Raw genomic sequence first — 24,918 nt, 5'->3', positions numbered from 1 at the left:
TTTAAAAGAACTCCGTAAAAAATAACTTTTTAAACAAAGCATCGAAGTAAAATACTTTTGTCCTATACTATACAACAGAATTTGTCTCAAAAAATAATCGATTTGGCATGGAATGACCCACCCTCATCTGCCATTTCGTTCTATCTACGTCTCTCTTTATCGAATGTTGGAAAAACAGGAAAAGGATTCGGTTGGTATTATAGTTTCCTATTTAGTAATTACCCAAGTATATGCAGGCCAGCCATGCGCAGATCTACATTCATCCAGTATTTCTTTTTCGATATGGCCACCAAAAGGGTCTATCAGAAAAAAAATTAAAGAATCAAAAGCTTATGCAGGAAGAATTGCTAAATGTGGTTGTCGTGTATTGGTAATCTGGTAAGTCGAACCTACTCTTTTCTTCGTCTTTCTGTACACCTTTCATTTTGACTCGTTACTTTCGGAGGTTACGATTTAGACGTTAAAGTGGCGGAAAAAAAATAAAAACTGCTCGTAGGGCACGAAGGGTTAAGTAACGATCAAGAAAACGCCATTCTGCTATAATTGTGGTTGCTAAAAATTAGCGACATGCGTGAATTCAATGTAATATTTACGTTATTGACTCGTTGCGAATTTATATTCGATTCGATAACCTTTTGGTTGCGTGTATTACAGGTTCATTCAATAATTTTGTTATGTTATTAGCAACATCATTTGTTTAAGCAAGCTCTGCTTAATAAAAAAGACACACATTGTTTATATGTCTCGTTCATTCTCCTGTTGCAATCAGTTTTGCAGTATTGTCTACCTCTGCTGTGTCAATATTAAATATAACATGATTTCAGTTGACATAAACAGCTATATATTTTATCTTTTAAGCATAAACTGCAAAGTTATTCTAATTCTTAACTTTGCGTGATATTAGTGTCTTTACATGCTATAATTCATTTAATGTTTTGTGCTCTTGTGCATCCCGGAAACATTATTGGAAATATGAGGTTTCCTTTTCATCGGTAAGTAGCTGGAGATTCATTTTTATACTCCAGCAAAACTGTGAATTATAACGGTGGTTATCGTATATGTTAGTTTTTGTGTTAAACGACAAAAATTTACTGATCTTTATTTTCATAAATCTTCATTGATTTTCTTAGGAATATATTTATTCTGTAAAATTTCCTAAATGTGTAAGTACGTGCATAAGAATTGATTTATCTTATGACACATATTACAATGAATTGTTTAGAATGCATTTAAAAGTTTAACGATGTTGTATTCTTTGTTGCTGAAACTATCTGTTCAGTAATATTTTACAACATCGATTGTAGGTATTTATCTATCTTGTTTTATGATTAGATTTTAGTTGTAATTTAAATTTAAATGTTTATGGAAACTTCACATTTAAATAATGTTATATGTGTACATAAATTGTTTAAATATTAATATGTACAACCTTATGCGGGTAAGTATAGTTTATTAAAATTTGTAGCTTTATTGTAATAAGGTGTATCAAAAGAATTAGTGATGAACAGTTTGATGACTGCTGCTGCAGGGTTGGTTCACAAATTACCAATATAAATATTATTGATTACTCATAATTTACAACCTTCAGATTACAACTGCTCTTTTATTAGTTATATACTTCTTTGAATGAAAGTAATTAAAAATTTCTTTTCTAGTAATATTAACTTTATATAAGTTTATCTCTAGTCTTTATGATTTTTTGCCAACCCTAATGCTGCAAATTCTGTTTCTCATACATCATAGCATTTTTGTGTTTTCAGAAATCGTGGTGAGAATTTTTCATAGACGTGGATCAATCATGCAAAACTTTGATGATCTTGATATAGAGGGTCGTAATCCCTCTCATTTAACAGAAGAAGATGAAGAAAAGGTAAATGTAAAAATTTGTACACTAGAAAAACTGTACTTATTTCTAATGCTTAGAACAACTTTGAAACAATCTCATAACATCAAAATTCTAAATATATTTTTTACTTTTATATATTATTTTATTTCACATGTTCGCATCAGACTTCGCCAATTTTCTTTTTATCTCCTTCAAGAATATACTTTCTACGCTATTTTTGATATTCTGTGATATACACTTGGAATGACAGTGGTCTGTCTGTTTTACAAGATATTTGTATTTCACAGGAAGAGTATGATCGAAAACGTTTAATGAGGAGTAGTGTTACTGCCGAAGATGGCACGCTCAGGCCTGTGTATTCTGAAACTGAAGATGGTGATATATGGTGTCATATATGTAATATCGCTCTGTTTGGGGCTCATAAATTATTAAATCATAATATGTGTAATCGTCATAAAATGAAATTAGATGAATGGCCGTATCCAGTTTTATTATGGTCTAAACGAACAGACATTGCAAAATCAGCTCCACCTGTGCAGTCGGCTGCCATTAGCGATAGTCTAGCACCTGGAGAACCAGTACCGCCTGGCATGGAAGACCAAATAACTAGAACAACTACGATTCAGATGAGTCTGGATCGACACAGAAGTTCTCCACTAGTTGGTCTCGAATATCTCCTAGAATTGGTCGATAATGATTCTTGTGAACCCAGTTATACATGTGTTTTGTGTGATAAACGAGGCGATCCTCGTACCGTTATGGCACATATTACCAGTTACAATCACAGAATAACTTATCTAAATAGACATTTTCCAACCATATCGCGAGCAATTATGGAACTACCGCGTACTCCTAATTATAAACGTGGAGCTAATGAAATATCGGTGTTAGTGGCTAAGAAGATAGAAGAACAATTTGGAAGATTACAACCTCAATTGGTTGACAAGAACCAATACGAAAAGAACAAAATGCAATATATCAAGAGGGTCTATCAGGATTACCACTTTAGGTAAGTCATGATATTCATATACTTTCTAATACTTTCAACTTTAACACGTCCTTGTGCATCGTACGAATTAAGTATCTCAGTTCGCGTGTTTTACGAAAAATCGATGGACGTGATTCGGCAAGGTGCGCGGCAATGATAATTTAACTTGCATTTCCTCGAAATCAATGGCTGTTTCCTACGTGCAGGGAAACGCCAGAATTAACGTTTATGGAAGTTTACGATGTGCGATGGGTAACGAACTTCGAAGAGAAGATGGCCGAAATAACCGGTAATAGTGGTTCAAAAAAAGGTGAGTATACGTTAACATTATATTACAAAAATAAAACATTCATTAACAATATTCAATTGTCCAATGATCTCATATCAAGATTCTCAATCAGCCGATGAGAAACTAGACGATAAGCACAAAAGTGAAGAGAAGAAAAGTGAAAAATCATCACCGAAGAAAATGGAGTCGAAATCGAATGTGACAAAATCGTAAGTAAATATTTGCTTTTAATTACGCACAACGAAGTTTTAATTTTTTTATCTTCCTTAAGACACGTCTAATATGTTTATAATTAATTTACTTTAATTTTATTCGAACGATGTGATGTTTGAAAGCACCAAAAATATATACACCGCAATCCTATCATTTCCTATCTGAATAAATCAATGAACTAGATTATGAATCCATGTTTTATTTTTTTTAGGGGGTTCAAGATTCGAATCCTTACGAGGGATAAGTTAAATATGCGTAAACCGTTAGATAAAGATGAAGAGAACGTGAAAAAATCTCCCAAACGTCCTTCGGACGAGACCAAATCCCTCTCGTCGCTTTCGAGCATATCGAGTAGCCCATCGCCATCGCGTTCGAGATCACGTTCGCCGATCCGTAGTCGTAAAGACAGTTCGATAGACAAAAGTGGCAAGTATCGTGGCAGCAAATCGCGATATTCACGGGATCGAACACGATCCCGTACGCGTTCGCGGTCACGTTCCCCGGAACCGCTCAGGGAACGCGACAAGTGGGATAAATATCGGGAGCAGATTAGACGTGCCGAGGAGACCCTCGATCGTGCGTTAAAGTTTCACGAGAAGAATCCAGAGAAGCACCCCTCGTACCCGGACGAATGGAAGAAGTTCTGGAACAGACGGTACAAAGAGTTACAGGCTGAAGGTAAAGATCCCAGCAAACACGACTTCAAGCCGGAATGGATCGAATTTTGGAACAAACGAATGCGTGAGATCCACAATGAGCAGCTACAACAGCGCAAAGAAGAGATTAGGAAACGATTGGAGTTGCCAGAAGACAAACCGCCAGAGAAATGGATCCCGTCGAGCAGACGCGAACGATCTCCGCCTAAGAGGAGTCGTCATCGCGTGGACAGCGACGACGAGGTAGAGTATGTCGGCACAAAGACAATCAAAAGCGATTACTACGATCGCCACGAAGCTAGGGAACGCGAGTACGCGTACTCTTCGTACATGCGTGGCAGAGGAAGCGTATACAGGAGCAGCTACTACACTCGCGGTCTTCCTCCTCGTACAAGACCAATACACTACGCTACACCGTACCCGGTGAAAGACAAATCTCCGAGTCCCATACCGGAGGAGGTGTTAACCGAGGACCTTGAAGTCGTCGGCTTGTTACGATTACTCACGGCACTGGAAGGTCAGCTAGGCTCTTTAGGCCCTAAGATAGTATCTCTCCTTTCGAAAGCGTTAGCAGCGGAAAAGGCGAAACCTAACTCTGCCGAGGAGTTGTTGTACGACGAAGAAGTGAGCGTGTTGTTCGAAACTGTGAAAGAGAAGCTGAAGGGTCAGTTGTTCGCGGGGATGATAGAAAAGATGGCGATAACACCGACTAAAACTGCGATACAGAATATCGCGCAGCTACTGCACAAAGCGTCAGAGAGCAAAAAGAAGATGGAAGAAGAGAAAAAGAAGAAACGGGAATTGGAGGCTGCTAGGTCGACGAGTTACGTACCGAGAACGGTTTATCCGAGGTCGGTGGAGATTATTACACCCGTTATTAAATCGGAACCTGTCAGTGTCCCTGGTGTTGGCACTGTGGACAAGGTAGCTATAGCTCAACAGATAGCGGCTGCTCTTGTGGCGCAGGGTAGATCAAACGTGTCGCAGGAAGAATTAGAGACTCTTATCAACGCTGTCGTTGGAATGGCAGAGGCTTCGAAGAATTCTGATAAGCCAGTTACCACTGCAGATTTCGTGAAAGGTTTAGCGAGCGGTAACAGCTCTCTTCCTCAAACTGCGACGTCCGCATCGACCGGGTCGACGGTAACGGACACGGTCGAACGTCAATCTTCCAGAATGGAAAGCATGTCGGACGCAGAGTTGAAATCTCTTTTGCAAAATTTTAAAGATCTGAGTAGTCAAGAACAGCATGGACTAATAAATTTCTTGAAAAAGTTGGAGGCGACTGACCCAGTTCGGGTGGAGAAGTTGAGAGCGTTCGTTAATTTGGGCACGACGTCGACGTCGACGCCAAAAATAAAGTCTCCAACGCCAGAAAGTATCGAGACTAATATTAAGTCGCGCAAAAGTGTCTCCCCCTTCTCCGTTCACAAGACTAACCAAAACCCGATCGAGGTGGAAAATAAATGGAAACCCAAGATAGACATGTTCGCGAACGACGACGAGGAAGAAGAACAGCCGACGAAGAACGAGAACGAGGACAAGCCGAAAACGAAACTAGATTTATCGGACGACGATGACGATTACACGTTTGAGGACATATACAAAGCGGCGGATAAGAACGTCAGCGAAAACGAAAAGGCAAAGAGCAAGTCTCGAGGATTCTCGAAATCGGTGTCGAATTCGCCGAGATCGTGGACGCATTCTCGTTCGCCGTCAAGGTCACGTTCTCCGGTGCGGTCGAAAGAGCTGACAAAAACTAACGATCCAAACGCTATCTTGAACGAAACCAAACGGCTGATAGCTAACATAATGGGTGATCTTCCAAACAAGTACGTACCGAAATCACACACGAGCGAAAATACCGAACAGTCTGTAACGAAACCGTTGGATTCGATGTCCAATCCGTCGACAACCTCGATGTCGAATTTTTATAATCAAGGTTATGTTCAGAATAATCAACAGCCCTTAGCCCGTCCACAAGGACCTCCCTTGAGTTATCCAAACATGCCCAATCAACAGTTCCAAGGTTATCCGCAACAAATGTACAGTGGTAATCAAGGTTACATGGACAATGGTTATAATTACCAAGGTTACGGTGGATTAGGTAATCAGGGTCAATACAGTGGACCGTCCATGACATCGAATCAATATTCTGCTCAACCGAATTACGATGGATCCTCGTACGGTGGACCCGCGGGTCATCCTTCGAGTTATCCTCAACAACCACCGCAGCAACAATACGGGAATTATGTGCCGCAACAACAACAACGTTTTTATTAAAGTGACATTGAACTTAATCGTACTAAAGAATGTGTCGAACTTTTACGTAGTTGTGAAACTGTTTGCAATTGTTATGGGAGTAATCTCCTTGCGGGCACTGATTCCAGTGTCTGGTGCAAATGTTTTAATGTTACTGGTTCAAAAATCTGAATTGATCGATGGAACTGATCAGGATCGCTCAATGAATTGTAAATACGTTTATGATGAAAATACGTTTAATGGTCCGTTGTATCGAGTTTTCCATTGATTGCGCCGGTTGAAGGTATCCTGATCACTTCTACAGGAAAAGAACAAAAAGAAAAATTGGAAATACGCTTATTTCATTGTCACAGAACTTCCTGTCGGATTTCATGTTTCTCTTCATGCGTGGTAAATTCAATTTTCGTGTCGTTCCTTTATTTTTATACTGGACCACGAGTGTCCGGCATCGTCGACGACAAGACTTAAGTTTGTTAACACGTTCGAGCATAATTCTGGACCACTTGTTGCGGTCTATTTTACGGTTATCGATATATTACATGGAGCATATTGACTCTACGTTGCGCGGACCTAATCTGGCGTTTTAGGTCCTTCGAAGATCGAATTTTATGTTGTCGTGTTTTTTACGATCTCGTGATTTTTCTGCTACGGGTAGATGAGTGAGCGCGAACGTGTTAAGAAACGTCCGAATTTTCTTAAGTGTATCGCGTGAGCGTGGAGTGAACATGGACTTACAACAACGGAGTGTAGTTGAATGATCGATGACAACTGGAAGAAAGTAAGTAGAGAAACAAAAAAAAAGAGGAGAAAAACATTCAAACGAAAGAACATCTTTACTCTGAATTACAATTTATGTAAGGCTAATTTTAATTAAATTTTATTCATCTATAATACGTTTATCATCTTTATAATTTAACAGTTTCAGATGCGTGTGATAAAATATTAAAGAAGTCGAAAGTAACGATGTTATTTTTACAAGCACTTTTAATGTTTAAAAAAAAAATATATGTGTATATGTATATATATATATACACAATAGGAAAAACAATTATGTGTAATTTTTCAATAAAACAAAACATAGTTGTAAAAAGGGCATTAGAATAACCGACTAAACAATTAACCTTCATTTGTAAATACTCGTAAGCGTATCAATTTTTCACGTCTCAACGAAACTATAAACGTATCCAGGAACCATGTTTCCTTAATACTCATCGATAGTACTAATAAAATTAACAATAAGTTTAACTATACAAAAGAGTGAAAAAAACATAACTTTACAACGTAACCTAATGTCTGATTTTCGTTTTCTTTTTCTTTTACCAAGTACTAAAAGCTATGCAAAACATGACAGTCTTCAAAGAATAAGTAGGAATCTAAGTTCATAGGACGTTTTATTTCGTGTTTTATTAATGCAATAATGAAATAATCGACACATTAATACCACGTGACTGCATGGTGCACACTGACTAGAGAGAATTATCAAGATCTCGGCTATTTCGATGCACATAATACCATGTGCATTGGTGTAACTAAAATTTTGTGTAAGGAGGGGCCTTGCATAGAGAAAATGGCGACGTCGAGGACAAAGACCTAGGGAATAGCTGTGGTCCTCTTTAAGGAAAATGGCGACATAAGGATTGGAGGGATCAGAAATTTAGAAATTTAAAAATTCTTAATTTCTAAATTTCCAAAAGTCCCAAATCTCTGAATTCTCAATTCTTCAGATTCCTAGACTTCCTAATTACCCCTCCTTCCTCTCGCTCAAACTAATGCATACCTCTGGAATGTTACAGTGAAATGGCCTTTTCCCCAGCATCACCATTATCCCTAAAGAAACCTACCGTGGAATACTGTACTTCCAATAATTTTTGGTGGGTCTACCCACCCAGGCCCCTACTTAGTTACACCAACGACCATGTGGCGTATCACAACGAATTATATATAAATTAATCGAATAAAGCTGACAAAGACAACGCAGTTCGTACAGTATTTACACGGTTCTTTACAGACGCATAGCAAAACGTATTCGAATTTCCTACTTCGGCACAAGACCTCTTGTCTTCGGATAAACGGGCGCTGGAATCTGTGGGATCTTCCCCACGCTCTTAGGTCGTATTTTCGCGGATTGTAATCGTGGTTTTGACCTGAGTCTCGCGTTCGACGCGTCCACGTCTATGTCTCCCTCGTCGCGTAAGGCCTCTTCGAGAACAGCTTGAATAGTAGGCGCAATGGCGGGTCCTTGATAGTCCAGCGTCGTTCTGGCTGGCATATCCAGATCTAAGTTCAATATATTTTCACCCGCGTAGCGACAACCCTTGCCCATGGCCAGGGCGATTCGCGCGTATTCGGAAACGGGTCTGCGCGCACCGGCGACCGATGTGGGTCTCCTTATGAACTCTATGCTGGATGGTTCTGGGTCCTTGACTACCCAGCAGTCCTCCTCTTCGTCCAGGTGGATCCTCGACAGGATCTTGTTCTTCTCCTCTTCGGGAATGAAGTTCTCTATTATGAGGTACTTCAGCTTCAACTCCTTCATCAACTCGTGCTGCGTTTGCTCCAGATCTCTTCTATCTCTGTTAAAGTCATTAGTAACATCCTCCAGCTCTTGTTTCAAGACCTGCAACTTGGTGAAACATTTCCTAAGCTTTCTTGACTTCACGTCCACTTCCTGTTGCAGGTTCGTGTACGTCTCCTTCACACCCAGCATCGTGAGCTCCTCGTCTTCGAGCTTCTGCTGCATTTCAACCTCCCGTTTCTTGCGCTCGGCAATCTCGGCCGCTTTCTGTTCCAAAGCTCTTTGTTGCTCGTTCGTGTGGTCGATGATGTTCTTTCCACCGCATAGCATCTTACTTTCAAGATCTCTTATTCTCAGTATAAGATTCTCCGTCTCTTGCTTCTCGGCTTTTAATTGTTCCGCTATAAGTTTCTTGTCTGTTTCCACTTTGTTGTTGTCTTCGCCACGACTATCTTCGGTCTCAGACTCAGACTCCGCGGTCTCGTCTCCTTTCTTCCTCTTCGACTTCTTCTTCCGCCTCGGTACCGTACCCTTCTGCGCCAGCTTCTCTTTCAAACGGCCAATCTCTTCTTGGTATTGTCTTAACAGAGCATCCTTTGGATCCTCGTTTATTCTTGGTTTATTCTTGATGTTCTTAGCGCGGTTTGCGTACCGCAACGTGGTCAGGGTTTCGTCGTAGTTGTAACTGGCCGGCCCGATATTCGCGACCATGATGGTCTTAGAGTTACCACCCAAAGAATCCTGCAGTAATCGCGTGAGTTTCGAATCCCTGTAAGGGACGTGCGTGGTCTTCCCGTCCACCAAAGCCGAGATCACGTTTCCCAGTGCCGATAAGCTCAGATTAATCTTGCTCGCCTCTTTCAGTCTCTCTCCACAAGACCCAGTTTTGCTCTGCCTTTCACTACCCGCGAGATCTACCAGGTTCAGACGTCCGACCCTGATTCCGCCGGAATCGCCGATGGATCCCATCTCGATGGTGATTAGGAAAATCGCGTGCGACCGAGAACTGTGCTCGTTCATATTCGTTGCGCCGATTGTTCTGTTCTGGTTACCGGTGTTCATCAGCTGCTGAATCTCCGCGGCACTCTTACACACAGACGTGGACAAGTCCTTGACGAACACTCCTGTGTCCGGTTTCTCTTTCAGCTCGAAACGCAGGGACTGATCAGGATGCAGGAGATCTCGGATCTCCTCCTGATAGATCTCGAGGTAACTGGCCCGCACTAGGTACTGCATGTTCTCGGATCTCCCTATGTGGTTGAATATGTGCTCAAACGACCGCGGGATTACGCCGCGCCTCTCGTGGTCGTTCTTCAAACCCTCCATGGTGTACGTCTTTCCCGTGCCGGTTTGCCCATATGCGAAAATGGTGCCGTTGAAGCCATCGAGAACGGAGGACACCAACGGCCTCACCGTCTCCTCGTACAAGTCTTGCTGACTGGAATTCCAGTCGTAAACTGCATCGAACGTGAAGACTTTCACGTTATCGCTCGACGGATCATCCCGAGGATGACGAATCTCGACCACTCCCCGCGATGGAAATACGTCGACCACACGCGTGTAGCCACGGGACACCTCCTTCTCGTCTATCGGCCTACATCGCACCACCACCTGGACGCATTGGGTCACCACTTCCGTCAAACTGCACGTCTTCATGCTTTTCTTTTTCCAGGTTTTCAGTTGATTGTCCGCTTTGTCCATGTTGGCGTCGATTCTCACCTGTGCAACCAAAAGAAACTGTGAGCTAAGGAACACGCACAACCGAATCGCAAAATCAATAATACGTCCCTTGTAAAATTCTGGAGCAATGGTAACCAAGGTCGACGTAGGAACTTGTTCACGACACCATTTTAATTTATAAGTATAAATTTTTATATCCTAAAATTATGTGTAATGTACATTCTTGCGACGTAGACTTCTTTTAGATAAAAGAAGAGGATTTTAAAACCTTGGGACATCAGGAATCTAGGGAAATTCTACAGACGTTCAAAAGAGATTGTAAATTACGTCTTGTATGGCCTTGAGTTGTAAATTCACTTTGTCTTGTAATATATACCCGTATTGTATAGTTTAATATTGTATAAACCTCGCGCTGTATAACCTCGTATTATATTACCGTGCATCTCGCATCATAACCTTATATTGTATTATCACGTACTACACATTTTCTTGTTTTATAATTTTGCGTTATATCACGCCATATTATCTTGCGTTATATTACTATGCGTTGTATAACCTCGGGTTATATCACCGTATGTTGTATCTTGTATCCTTCTTCTGATATTAAAAGAAATCTACGTTGCGCCGCACCAGTGTTCAGAAGGGTGGTTTTTCAAAATGTACACAAAGCCCTTCATAACAATCAGTAATTACGTAGAAATTATACCTTAGTAATTATGTAGAATATCTAAGAAAAGAATAAAAGTTTTGCATAAAAAATATACTACGTTTCTTGAATAATAATAAATACCTCTTGAAAGCAAGCATTGTGAAGTAACGAATGACACCGGTTGACGTAACTACTTGAACTTGAGTGACTTTTTATGTGTAGGATGTGCCATTATGTGTAGGATTTAATATGCGCTGGTGAATTGATCGGAACATAGTTCTATCGCTTTATAACAGACCAATACATTCACAGAATAACACGGGAAGAAAAAGTATTTTTAATGAAAGAAATCGATTATAAAAACTTAAAGCAGTAGCGACGTAATATTATTACACATAATGTTTCGTTCTAAGCGAATGTTAAATACGAGCTCTGTCATTTTTATCGAAAGAAAAAACGAAAGGTTGAAAGGCAGCTTAACCAAACATTACGCGACACGCTCCGAGTACTGGAGTCGTAACTTTTTTTGCTGGAAACACACTTACCTTTTTGAGCTTTCGAACACAATTTGCGTGTACACGGTAAGCGTTACAATAAAGTTACGATGATTTTCTGTCGTATCCGCATGTTACCCTCTACCGCAAGATATTGATCCATTGTTTGGAGGTTTTGCACTGTCAACACGCACACTTTTTATTTCCACTTGTTCGATTGGTTTTAATTCAAGAATTGTTACGAGCCCGCGTGTTAATTACGAGTTAATCCCTAAACGAATCACTGAACCAGTACACGACACGTTGTGATACAATACAAGAATGACCATATCATATTTTGACAGCGAAAAGCCATTACAGTAAAACATGCGCAAAGAAGTTCCCTCACTCGTTTCTACGGACGTACTGAATCGATCTCTCACTTGACCATTAAGTATACTACTTCAGATGTTCATGCGGAAGCCATCTTACGAATACTAAGAAGGAATTTACTTTACCGATCTTGTTTTTTAATCTACAACTGTATTTATTTTGAAAGAAATAATACTACTTTGAATCAATAAATTCTACTCATTTGATACGAAACCTTTTCACAAATTTTTATTTAATGAGTTTATAAAAAAATATTTTAATTTATTTTAATATGTAAGTCATATATCAGTATTATTACTGTTAATATTTTATTTAAAAATATATTTTCGAAGTGTATTATTTTCTTACAGTTTCTAATTTTTATAATTAATTTTATATAATTTGTATATTTTTAATAAAAGTATGCATTTTACTCTTTCATTGACTGATCATTATATTGCATATAATATCTTTGAATACTGCATATTTTGAAATGTATTCAAAAGAGTCAATTTACACATCACCAATGTTGGTTTTCTATTTTTAACAATGAATTTTTGATAAAGGAAATGACGTTGTGCTCCGTGGCTAATTTCATAGCGTGCAAGTCACTTACTCGAAAGGGTGCTGTGACAGTATTGTTTATTAAAAAAATTACTGTGTTCAATTAATAACTGAAATCAATGTCGATAAATTGGAAAAATATCATATAAATTCTCCATAAAGTTAGTACATTCATTAAATAAGAAAACACGAAAATTTTATAGTTTAAACCTCTACGGTAAAAATGACCAACTACTCGACATCTCGTTAAGAAATACTTATTTGAAGAGTTACGTGTACGCGTATACATGAGAGAACATAATGATCAAATAGTATTTTTTCTTGATACAATATTATGATTATTATTTTGCAATTTTTGCATTATTTTTTCTTTTCTTGTTTCAGACAAAATGAAGTTGTGGTTAGTAGTTGTTCACATCGTCTTAGTTGCAACGAATATATGGGTCACTGCACATTTTCACGAAGAACTGCCTGAAGATAACGAATTTGCGGAATTTGAAGATTTTGAAGATGAAAAACCATCTCAGACAATCAATGATCTCAAAGAATCAAATGATAATCAAGATTTCGAAGAAGAAGATGTTTTGATTGTTGATGGTGACAGTGAATTTGATCACTTTCAAGACGAGGAAGAATTTGAAGGACTAGATGCAGCTGGGGGAAATGCAGGCCCAAAAAGCAATGAACCATCTACTTTAACCATTACAAAAATACCACTTCATCTACGTGCCAGATGGGATAGTTTTTACCTAGAAATATTAATGGTCATTGGATTATTAGTGTATTTCATTAATTATGTAGCAGGACGTTCCAAAAATGCTCGCATAGCGAAGATGTGGCTCATAGAGCACAAGCAGCTTTTGCTTGATAACTTTTCTCTTGTTGGCGACACAGGGAAATCAAGCGAAGAGACATCTGAAAATGGCTTGGTAAAAGAAAGCCAATCTCACTATAGTTTATATTGTTCAGGGCGAGTTGGATGCGATTCTATGTTAATAGAATTAAAACTAATCAAAAGACAAGATTTAGTCGCAGTATTAGCACAACTTGTGCGCCCTCAGAATGATCAAGCACACATACGTGTGGAATTAGCAAAAGATGAAACAGATAATTTTGTATTAGCAGTAGCCACAAAAAGGACAGCACTGCATTTAATACGTGATATGGCTGATATCAGTGTTTATTGCCCAGAAAAGAGACCAGGGGAAAAATTTGGTCTTCCAGCAGGTTTTTATGTAATGTCTGAAATTGCTGAAGCAGCATCTGCTATTTTAGATACAAGAGTTTTACAAGCATTTGCAAAATTTGCGCAATACATAGATTATATACATATTAGCGATCAATTTAGTGGCCCCAAACAACAAGAGTAAGTAGTAAACACGTTTAAACTGAAAATTGTACACAACTTTGTATTTATTTCTTAATACAATGTTCTAGAGATACAACTCAGCTAACAATGCCTGAAGTAAAGAGGGTTCTACTTGTTGGATTAAATATAAGTATTAAGGGACGTACTACTAATGCAGAGGGTCAAGAAAAATTGAAACTTCTTTTACAATTAACTTTTTACTTATTAGATAAATTGAGACGTTTCAAATTATCTAAAGAGGTGAGATATAGTTTATTTCTAAATAATATTGTGATTTTTATGTGTTATTAAATAAAATATCTTATTATTTAGGGTAAAAGTAAAACTGATAAAAATAGACTGAGAGTTGAAGAGGCGTTTTTAAAGACAACTCATGCTGCTAGAGCAGAAGCAGCCGCTCAGCGAAGAGAGGAGCGTCGTAGAGCTGAGAAGGAACGTATTCTACAGGAAGAAGATCCTGATAAGCAAAGAAAATGGGAAGAAAAAGAACAACGAAGACTTGCTAAAAAACGAGCTCCAAGAATGAAGCAGCTTAAAGTAAAAGCATTATGACCAAATAAAACTAATCATAAAGAGCTGATTGAAATTACTAAGGAGCCATGAGTTGCTCAGTCGAACTGCCCATTTAATTTGACTCGTGTAATAAAACTATAAAACTATAAATATTTCAATGCATCTGTCAGAACCATGAAATTTCCATCGAACAATTTATTGAATTGCCACAGAAACTATATTATATGTAAGTATCGCATACTTAAAATTCGTTTCTGTAAACTAAGTTTATTTTATATTTTTATTTGTAATTTTTAATATATACCTCTCATTTGTTTACCTGTTAAAAATATATCGCCATTGTTATATATTTATTTTACAATGTAATTAGTATGATTTATTCTATAAGTTATACAATGAATATATACTGTTAAAAAAATTTCAATTCCTTAAACATGCAGCAATATGTTACGAAAACAACATATGTATATAATTGTTACTTTAAACAATGTTAATATTATTTATTCTACGATTTATTCTTATAATTAGTCCTTTTCTCTGATGGATCTTTATTTAAACGTGCCCGTTGCCAACTGAAAGTATACAAGTATATTATTAAACTTTTTCCATGTTATAGTAATTTCGATTTAATGCTAATAGTTTTTAAATCATGTACGGTATTTTAAATGGTTGCTATAAAACGAAACACGACGTTAAGAAATAATACGTGAAATCTTCAGAAAGTATGAAAATATTAAATAGAAAATGCAATAAGCGTATTAAAATGATATTTATATTTATTTATGTATTTAATATTAAATACAATATTACATGCTGTTTTAGTGTACCTAAACTGAGTATACAAAAGTTAAGAGTATACTTTAAAATGTCAGTATAAAGATATTTTTAACTTTGAAACTATAATAAGTATTCTCAAAAGAATTTTATATAGATATTTATTATTAGTCAATTTTTATCTCATAACATCTGTTAATATTTAATATTAACATTGTAGATTAATATTTCATGCACAAAGATGTCATGCTCTCCAAGATATCAAAGTTCCATTTATTTCCGGCATTGTACTTATTTAAAAACATGACAAAAATTTACAGTTGAACACATTACATAGGTTAAATTCTTTACAAAGACTTAAATGTTACAAATTTTTACTAAGGTAATTTCAACAAAAATTTATTATATTACCTATTACAAATATAAATAAATACTTCGTTAAAATTAAAACAGTTGGTGTACTTTTGCATTCAAAATGCATAATATAGCGTTGAAAATAATTTATCACAATCAACTCGACTATTCATGTGCATATTGAAGTACAAAATATTTTACATAGACTACCTATAAATTAAGAAATTTTTTGTTACTTTCGATAACAGTTTTACAAAATAAGAAATTTGTATCTGACACGAAATCAGCTATAACAATATTCAGGCCACCTCGGCCAGGTCGTTTTTGATTTACCCAAGAAAGAATCGCTTTCTGGCATTGTGGTACTAAATTTGTTTGCAGCGTACCGCATAAATGTTTCAGCACGAAAGGCATGTCGGGTGTTAAAAGACACTGCGATACAAAACCGATATCCAAAGGTCGTGTCTGTAATTCAGCATTGAGAAAATCTATAAGTTCTCTTACATGAACTGTATTGGGCCATGGGGTTCGCCACAAGCCACTTGGCCACAAGTTGGAATAATTTTGCGCGTATACGTTTCTGTAAATAACTATAACCTGATACCTTTCCAGAGCAAGCCAATTTAACGTTATATGATTAAACGTAGAAGCTATTGGACACAATTTTGTCTGGAATATTCGGAAAATCGTTTCCACGAGATGACGATGGTCCATTTCAGAGAACGAATAGAAATGCTGAAAATCCAAAATTACGATCTCGTTGCTATGCGACGACAGCCATCCCGCCACTTCTTGCAATGGTTGATATATTTTCGATCCATATAAACCATGAACAAAATAAATATCACCATTCTGTGGTTTTGTGGCAACACGTAAATCCAAATATCGTATACCGCCGTTCAGCTGATCCTTAACGTTATCGTGTTGCGTAATAGACCAATTAAAAATAATGGGTTTTGAGACGATCGAGCAGTAGCGACCGAGGGCCCTGATGTATCTTGGTTCGTCGGGTCCGACACCATTATTCTTCGATATAGTATAAGTCATTGTATTGTGAGAACCTGTTAGAAATCAACAATAGATTACATGTATTCCGTTTAACTTTTTATGGCTGATGTAGTTGTGTAAAATGAGGCCTTAAATATTCTGAATATGACTCATGGATCTTACTTTTTAAAACGAATGACACGGTAAATACCGTCGATGTTTTACCATTTCAATTGTATAATATAATATAATCCAGAGATTCCCGAAGTGTGGATCGCGAGCTGATTTTGGGTGGGTCGAGTTAAATATGAAAATATAAACGATATAAAAATAGTAAAACCATATTTTTCATTTAATCATACCCTCTTCCTTTGAAAATAAATTATTTTGTAACTTTGGGACTTTAAACTTGAAATTTAGAATTTTAAAACTTAGAATGCTGGAATTTTAGAATTTTTAATTTTGAAATTTTGGTACTTGAAATGGTAAATTTTAAAACTTCAGACTTGTAGAACTTTAGAACAGCTATTTTAAAAAATAATAATTTAATAAAAAAGAATAAATGAAATATAAATAACACTTGTTAATACGTGATATGTTTTATAGAGACAAATAGTATTTCAAACGTACCGGGTATTGCCAAATATATTATGGGTACTGTTTTCAACGCTTCCGGAAGTCGAGTCATCCAGTATTCTAATTCCTCGTTCAAAGCAGTTCCTTTCCGTTTTGATCTGTGTAAAAAATCAGTGCCACCCTTGTTTTCGTTCTCCATGGTGTTAAATAGCCTCTTTTTCTCGTGACAAGTTGTTCAACGAATTCATGTAGTGTAAACAACTACGTTGCACGTATTGAACGATTCAGTTGTGCCACCTACATCAAGTGACTGGTTATTCGATGATCTCCATCCTTTATATTCGTTTGTTTAGAATTAACGTTCCCACGGTGATTTCATAATGATCACCTCGTACCTTCTTCCGACACACAACTGGACGATGGAGATTCATAGAACTTAACATCATGGCCGATCGGTTATTTAGCGTCCCTCTTTCCTACAATCGAGAAGTTAACTGCGAGAATGAGTCCATTAGAAAATCTGTATAGTGCCAACACACATCATCAATCATTTACGCGGTGATTCACGGGAAGATTCAAATTTTACAGGTCATGAACAATTAGATTAAAGATTGTGTTTTAACAAAATATATGTGTAGTGTAACAGTATAGGCAAATGCAATACCTTTATGTGTGCGATACTTATATATATGGCAATAATGTGTGTTTCAATGCTGATACATTGACCTAATTTGATCTCTTACCTCCAGAGTGTTATTTAAGATAAACGCGTTACTTTGCTTTATAATATTATGAATAACAAACACGTTTTAAACGAGACTTGCAGGTTTTATTGTGAACAGTATCTTTCGAATGCTGAGTATTACAGAGAACTGACCAGTGGCCAAAATGCTTTATTTATATGGTTAGTTATCGGTGCAATGATCGGTGTTAGAGCAATAGTGTAGAGGACAGAATGACTCAGTGGGTACAGGAGGCTAGATGAGGACTTTGGAAACTATGATTAGAATGTTTGAATTTGCGATACGTGTTGGCAATGAGTCGGTCGTACAATGGTTAATTTTATACAACTAAATTATACATTTACTCTGCAGTTACAAGTGGTTGCATTTATATGCAGCTGCAAATAATATCTGCTAAATGAATGAAATTAATTATGTGGTATTTGAAAACATGATCTGATACTTAGAAAAAATAAATATACTAATTATAAGAAAAAATGCTATTATGTATCAAGGAAGTACATCATGTTATTTCAAACATTTTATATGTATAAACGTAATTAGATTTTTTATTACATTCATTATTTATCGCTACAAAATTTTTCTTATAGGCTAGATATAGATAATTCATAAAAGTATGAAAGATATATTTCTTATTTAATAAATGAAATATGTTTTTATACATTTTGAAAAATATAGTCATTCATTTATTTATCCAAAAAGTGATTATGAAAAAATACATTCTCTAGGGATCGTAACCTTTATATTTGTATGTACACATAATGACATTAGACTATTTTTTAATTTTTAATTTAAGAAATCGTCGATAGTTGCAAAAAAGAAGAAAATGAAGCAAATTGTACTAATTGTAGAAATCGTAAAATAAGTTATAACATAAAATCTTAGTAAAAGACTTCATAAACATAACGAAATAATCTCAAATAACTTGCTGATATACTATTTCACTACTTATAATAAAATGATGCAAGTTATACAAAAATTCTGAATATATGACACTAAACAAGGAAGATATAAGTTTGTTACATTTTATAGTTAATAATTTATACCACGAATTTTACTTTGCTAATTTAATAAAGTCTATCTATTGTAATTTATTGCAAGATTATCTATTGTAAAATCACATTCGAATTTATATTTAATATTTACAAAAGATAATTTTGTATAGTAGGTTGCATCCCTATAACACCACTTTTCTTTAATATTTTACATTCATAGAATTACGAACAGGAAGTATATATTTATATACCACTTAAATTTTTGCAACTATTAACTCTCTATTTTTGTTATTTTCAAATATATTCCTCCTTTCGGTGCCAGCAAGAAGGCAGCTGGGTCAATTACGTACGGAATCATAGTTTTCTCGCAGACATCGATTTTGTAATTGCGAAGTATTTTTATGAGTCCAACTTTGGATTGATAAATTGCAAACCGAGCTCCTGCAACATATATAAACAACATTAAGAATAATATTTATAAAGTTACTAACTGGAATGTTAAAAAGAAATTCATACAATTGTTATCTTTTAAAAAGAAAAGTATGCTGCTTTTTCCGATTTAAATTTCGCGGTACTATTCTCATTGAAGAATGGCGTTATTGACCTAACTTTGTTGACTATTTCGTGATTCCGATCGGAGGGTTTTTATTCAGAATTGACTCTAAGGTTTTTATTCAAAATTGACTCAACAAATTAAAACAAATTTAAAATTTAAACATACCAATACAATTTCTTGGCCCATCTCCAAAGGGCAAATAATGCATAGGATGTCTGGCTGCAACAGCATCCTCAGTAAACCTCTCAGGAATAAAAGCATCAGGATTTGGATAAATATCCGGATCCCGCTGAATTGCATATATTGGTATCCATATAAATTGTTTTGCCGGTATTGTAATTTTTGTACCTTCAAAGGTATACTTGCATATTGATCTTCTCAGCAGCAGTGGTCCAGGTGGGTACTTTCTTAAAGTTTCTACAAAACAAAGTTCCTATTATTTCTACCCTATGAAGTATACTATACTTCATCATTAACGATGACGTACCTTTAAACACTAAATCCAAATATTCCATATCCTTTATTTTCTCATACTGCAATTCTCCATTATTTTTATCATACATCTCCTTAATTTCCTTTCGCAGTTTATCCTGTACTTCAGGGTTCAACGCCAATTCATACAAAGCATTGCTAATAGCCGTAGAGGAGGTTTCGAACCCGGCGATGAAGAAGACGAAAGCTTGAGCGGTCAGCAAACTATCCGTCAATTCTGCAAAATTTTCATATTTTCATTCTATTGTCATAAATAATACAAACTGTTCCCTGTCACGCTGTACTTACTGACATTTTCTAGTTTATCCGGATGTTTCTTGAGCTCTATAAGCATATTAACGAAGTCAGGCCTAGTAACATTATTCTCTTCTCTATACCTCATGGTGTCCACAATAACTTTAGTAAAAAACGTCGTTACTTCTGACGACGGTAACACATAACCGAGCAAATTGTAAAAAGTCGGGAACATCTGCCTAGCTCGGAATCGCACAAGTTGCAAGAAATTGGTGGCGAACACCGATTTACCTACTCGACGGAATTCGCTTTCATCGTCGGATATTGCGTTTATTTCGATGCCGAACGCACAGCTTCCTATTACGTCCGTCGTATATTTTGCTGTCAATTCGCGGCATTCGATTGGCTCTCCTCTTGCTACGATTTTCTCTAGATATTGTTCTAAATGATCGGCGCATTCTAATATGAGCGGGAACATTTCCCTTATTTTGCCGGACGTGAAAACTGGCGAGAGCCTGGTCCTCAGGGGCCGCCATCTTTCTGCTTCCAGGTTGAAGAGGTGAGGAGAGAGTGGTTCTATCTGGAATTATTTTTTTAATTTGTAGATGTTGAGTTTTGAGGGTAATGGTTTTAGTGAAATTGGTTTTTGGAGGGGCTTGTTTAGATGGGGTGAAATAGAATTGATTTGGGAATCTTGGGGATTTTGGGAATTTTGGGAATTTTGGGAATTTTGGGAATCTTGGGGATTTTGGGAATTTTGGGAATTTTGGGAATCGTGGGAATTTTAGGAATTTTGGGAATTTGGAATCTTGGGAATTTGGAATCTTGGGAATTTGGAATCTTGGGAATTTGGAATCTTGGGAATTTGGAATCTTGAGAATTTGGAATTTTGGGAATTTGGAATCTTGGGAATTTGGAATCTTGGGAATTTGGAATCTTGGGAATTTGGAATCTTGGGAATTTGGAATCTTGGGAATTTGGAATCTTGGAAATTTGGAATCTTGAGAATTTGGAATTTTGGGAATTTGGAATCTTGGGAATTTGGAATCTTGGGAATTTGGAATCTTGGGAATTTGGAATCTTGGGAATTTGGAATCTTGGGAATTTGGAATCTTGGGAATTCGGAACCTTGGGAATTTGGAATCTTGGGAATTTGGAATATTGGGAATTTGGAACCTTGGGAATTTGAAATCTTGGAAATTTTGAATTTTGGAAATTCAGAAATTTGGTAATCTGAGAATTGTAAAATCTCCACTAAAACTAAAATAACTTGTTTACTCTACCTTTTCTAGCACAGGAAGTCCCCGATTAGCAAACTTAGAAAAATCCTTTATCAGTACGTCTTTTATAAGATCAGGGTCTTGCAGAACCAATATCGGTGTTTTCCTAGCAAATATTCCAACCATAGGCTCGTTTTTGTACTCGTGATAAATTTTCCTCAAGTAATCGCTCATCGACATTTTCATTAACATAACATCCTTGATATTACCCAGCAATGGCAGAGGTTTCGGTCCAGGAACACCTCGAATTTTCCAAAAATCGAGGACCGAAAGGAAGTAATAGTAAAACGCCAAACATATGGCTATTAGTCCACAGAGAATCTCTAGGTAGGTAGCCATTGTTTGATGTTCATAAATTCGGTGAACGAGGAAGATTTACCGAATTGTATTTCCTGTAAATTGACATAATATGCTTATTCAATTTCAAGCTTGTAGTTGAGGAAATTGAACTTGGTTACAAAATTTTATTGCAGTGATATAATATTTATGGTATTGCAATAATTAACATTGACTCGATCTTTTAATACATTTATGATTTTGGGAATTTTGGGAATTTTGAGAAATTTTGAGAAATTTTGGGAACCTTGGGAATTTGGAAAATTGGGGATTTGGAATCTTGGGGATTTGGAAGTTTGGGAATTTGGAATCTTGGGAATTTGGAATCTTGGGAATTTGGAATTTTGGGGATTTGGAAGCTTAGGAATTCGGAAAATTGGGGATTTGGAAGCTTGGGAATTTGGAATCTTGGAAATTTGGAATCTTGGGAATTTGGAAGCTTAGGGATTTGGAAGCTTGGGAATTTGGAAGCTTGAGAATTGGGAATCTTGGAAATTTGGGATCTTGGGAATTTGGAATCTTGGGAATTTGGAAGCTTGGGAATTTGGAAGCTTGAGAATTGGGAATCTTGGAAATTTGGGATCTTGGGAATTTGGAAGCTTGGGAATTTGGAATCTTGGAAATTTGGAATGTTGGAAATTTGGAATCTTGGGGATTTGGAAGCTTGGGAATTTGAAAGCTTGGGAATTGGGATCTTGGGAATTTGGAATATTGGACATTTGGAATATTGGAAATTTGGAATCTTGACAATTTGAAATTTTGGGAATTTGGAATCTTGGCAATTTGGAATCTTGGGAATTTAGAATTTTGGAAATTTGGAAATTAAAAATTTTATGGATTTGTAGGAATGAAACCGTTTGAAACATAATCTGATTTTAAGTGAAGGGAAGGAAATTGAAAGAGTCATAAATCATAAAAATATCCGACAAAGTGTTGACTCTGATTCTGCAACCGCAACCTTGTGCAGGTCAATAACCGGACATAGCAGTACAAGTCATCTTTGTATAGTCGCTGGAAATGCTACAGTACCTTACTTACTTTGTAAAAGTATCTTTTTTCCATTCACCGTCGATGGTAAAACATGATTAATGGTTTGCTCGAAGAGGTGAAGTGTTATTACATGTCATTCTCGAGATACCTTCCGAGATTTCTAGATCAGCGGTATCTCTTTAATTATTAAAATCATGCAACAATAATTTTACCAATTGAGAAATGAATATTAATTTTAGTTCGTAAAATATAACTTTGTACATGAAATATTTTTATTTTTAATTTGAAATATATTACAAATTATTCATTTTTATAATATTGTAATGTGATACATTTTTATTTGAATTATTAAAGACACATAATTTGAGCGATAGTTATCTTTAAAAATTAAAATAGGTCACACCGTGTGTACAGACGTTAGTTTACTTCGTCTTTATCTTATTCTCATTGCAATTTGCTTCCTATAATTAAGATCTTAATTAGTTTATGAACTGTTAAATATAGGTTATCAATTTATCGAGTATTTGATATTGTAAAAAGATAAAGGGAGATTAGATAAAAACATAGAAGAGAAAAAGTTTTAGAATATATTTCTGATATAGATTCCTAAACCCTCTATTTCTATGTACATGGATTCATAAATCTCATTATATATCTACATCCAGAAGCAATTTTATTGTTTTGATTATTAATAAATATATCTCAACATAATTGTTAACTAAAATAAATTATCAACAAAAATATTTAATACATTTTCTACAAATTCCACTATACAATAATGCCATTTCAATCTTTAAAATAAAAATTTAATAATTAATTCTTTTGATGTCATTACTCATCCTGTATCTTAGCTCGCAATAATATGTTACTTCATAAAAATATTTTAATTATATTTATTTGTTATTTAATAAATTACTATGCTACTTAATAAAAATATTTTAATTATATTTATTTATTTTGAATTTACTCGAATAAAAATCACGCAATTTAAAAGTTTATCACCTACGTATCTGTTACAAGAAAAACATCCGTAATTAATATCTCAACTGACAGTATCAAAATACCGCGCAATTTGAAAATGACATCTCAGTATTTTTTTTAATTCCCCCAAAAATTGATTTCGTTACAAAAAAAGAATGATGTTAAGAATTATTACGCATTATGAATCATAACACACAAATGCATCACTGACTATAATGCAATTATCATCACACGGACAATTACATTATTACCACTATCTTGAACTGTGTATCAAGGTCAACGTTAAACCAATCACTATTGTTTCAAATAACTCGAGACAGGTTCATTACCACAACTGTACAACATAATTTACTTAAATGTTTTGTTTGTAAAAAAGATACAATCTTTACGGAAATGAAAAATATGATATACTTACTGATATATTCTTCTCGATGAGAATCAACGATACACTCTTGAACCCGGTTTCGATCACACTACGCTGTCATCTCTTAGGAAGTATCTGATGTAGATGTGTACGTAGAACAAAAATACGGAACGCAGTCACCATGAATTGCACAAATTATATTTCCACGAAATGATTAAATCGAGTGAGATGTTTATCTAAGAATTAAATGTTTGTATCGGAAAATGTTTACTTTGTACGGGTTAAGTATACTGTTACCTCACTATCTCGGTTATGTACTATTTCCACTGAAGACGAGAACCTTATCATCGGAGTACTTCGCTACTCCCTGTTTTAAATCGATGTGATAGTTCGTAGGAGGAATTATAACTTCCGCAGATGTCGCTCCGTTTATCCAAATAAAATAAAATGAACAACTCATTTAAAAATAGCATATTTACAACTTGACAATCTGTACATATTTCATTAGTGTTATGTAAACTGTATTTAAACAGTAATGACAAATAGTATCCATTCATTTAGGAGAATTAAACGGCTACAGCCAGAGTATACCAGAGGCTACACTCTCTGTCGGCGCCTTTGATCTCTCGGAAGCGCTGTCCCTTTAAATGATTGCGCAAACTAGCGGGAAATTTAAATCGAGCGAATCTACTTTCATGGCAATCTCCAATAATTTAGAATATATTTTGAATAAATTTTCTGATGAATATTACTAATATTGTTTTTTGAGGTATTTTTATTAATTTTACAGCCTTTGAAAAGTTGAAAAAGTAAAGAATATACCAAAATGATTGCTCTACAAAATATATTGAATTTGAAAATATATTT

At 35.8% G+C, this 24,918-nt stretch overlaps 4 protein-coding genes across 17 annotated transcripts; 1 reads left to right on the top strand and 3 right to left on the bottom strand.

The window, feature by feature from the left end:
* The first annotated feature begins 216 nt into the window (after positions 1–216).
* On the top strand, positions 217–16,843 carry LOC100874663 (PAT complex subunit CCDC47). Of its 7 annotated transcripts, XM_076532853.1 has the most exons (7): positions 217–378; positions 978–992; positions 1,761–1,870; positions 2,134–2,855; positions 3,041–3,144; positions 3,224–3,332; positions 3,548–7,145. In XM_076532853.1, the coding sequence occupies exons 3-7, from the start codon at positions 1,799–1,801 to the stop codon at positions 6,273–6,275; spliced, it is 3,735 nt and encodes a 1,244-aa protein (XP_076388968.1). In that variant the 5' UTR covers positions 217–378; positions 978–992; positions 1,761–1,798; the 3' UTR covers positions 6,276–7,145. The 7 variants fall into 7 exon arrangements, with proteins under 7 accessions (XP_076388968.1, XP_003703235.1, XP_076388969.1 ...); XM_003703187.3 differs by lacking the exon at positions 978–992; XM_076532854.1 differs by lacking the exons at positions 978–992; positions 1,761–1,870; positions 2,134–2,855; ... (1 more) ...; positions 3,224–3,332; positions 3,548–7,145 and adding exons at positions 12,892–13,873; positions 13,945–14,116; positions 14,189–16,843 and having other exon boundaries at positions 220–378.
* Positions 7,614–11,998, bottom strand: Klp68D (kinesin-like protein 68D). The gene is made up of 2 exons (XM_003703186.3): positions 11,644–11,998; positions 7,614–10,488 (listed from the first exon to the last, which is right to left on the bottom strand). Exon 2 carries the CDS (start codon positions 10,468–10,470, stop codon positions 8,290–8,292), a length of 2,181 nt encoding a protein of 726 aa, XP_003703234.1. The 5' UTR covers positions 10,471–10,488; positions 11,644–11,998; the 3' UTR covers positions 7,614–8,289.
* LOC100883845 (PI-PLC X domain-containing protein 3) lies at positions 15,308–17,455 on the bottom strand (the record flags this gene model as incomplete). Its single annotated transcript, XM_003703184.3, is given in 4 exon segments — positions 15,308–16,578; positions 17,135–17,242; positions 17,384–17,423; positions 17,426–17,455. Coding segments are annotated over 4 exon segments (1,029 nt in total), but the record flags the coding sequence as incomplete, so codon positions are not given.
* Positions 17,209–24,501, bottom strand: LOC100883733 (cytochrome P450 6a2). Of its 8 annotated transcripts, none has more exons than XM_076532863.1 (9): positions 24,349–24,501; positions 24,103–24,287; positions 21,384–21,772; positions 20,155–20,680; positions 19,862–20,083; positions 19,540–19,791; positions 17,824–19,259; positions 17,476–17,600; positions 17,209–17,377 (listed from the first exon to the last, which is right to left on the bottom strand). In XM_076532863.1, the coding sequence occupies exons 3-7, from the start codon at positions 21,717–21,719 to the stop codon at positions 19,090–19,092; spliced, it is 1,506 nt and encodes a 501-aa protein (XP_076388978.1). In that variant the 5' UTR covers positions 21,720–21,772; positions 24,103–24,287; positions 24,349–24,501; the 3' UTR covers positions 17,209–17,377; positions 17,476–17,600; positions 17,824–19,089. The 8 variants fall into 8 exon arrangements, with proteins under 8 accessions (XP_076388978.1, XP_076388976.1, XP_076388974.1 ...); XM_076532861.1 differs by having other exon boundaries at positions 17,476–17,574; XM_076532862.1 differs by having other exon boundaries at positions 17,346–17,377; positions 17,476–17,556.
* Between the last annotated feature and the right edge of the window lie 417 nt (positions 24,502–24,918).

Source organism: Megachile rotundata, chromosome 6, assembly GCF_050947335.1.
Source record: "Megachile rotundata isolate GNS110a chromosome 6, iyMegRotu1, whole genome shotgun sequence".
In the NCBI taxonomy this organism is placed as follows: Eukaryota; Metazoa; Arthropoda; class Insecta; order Hymenoptera; family Megachilidae; genus Megachile; species Megachile rotundata.
This window is presented reverse-complemented; position numbering and strand designations above follow the sequence as displayed.

Coding starts and splice junctions, on each gene's coding strand:
- Klp68D (XM_003703186.3), bottom strand. CDS start 10,470: ATGGACAAAGCGGACAATCAACTGAAAACCTGGAAAAAGAAAAGCATG.
- LOC100874663 (XM_003703187.3), top strand. CDS start 1,799: ATGCAAAACTTTGATGATCTTGATATAGAGGGTCGTAATCCCTCTCAT. Junction 1,871..2,133: donor CAGAAGAAGATGAAGAAAAG/GTAAATGTAAAA, acceptor TGTATTTCACAG/GAAGAGTATGATCGAAAACG. Junction 3,333..3,547: donor AAATCGAATGTGACAAAATC/GTAAGTAAATAT, acceptor TATTTTTTTTAG/GGGGTTCAAGATTCGAATCC.
- LOC100883733 (XM_076532859.1), bottom strand. CDS start 21,719: ATGGCTACCTACCTAGAGATTCTCTGTGGACTAATAGCCATATGTTTG. Junction 20,084..20,154: donor GGATAAACTAGAAAATGTCA/GTAAGTACAGCG, acceptor AAAATTTTGCAG/AATTGACGGATAGTTTGCTG. Junction 19,792..19,861: donor TTTGGATTTAGTGTTTAAAG/GTACGTCATCGT, acceptor TTTGTTTTGTAG/AAACTTTAAGAAAGTACCCA.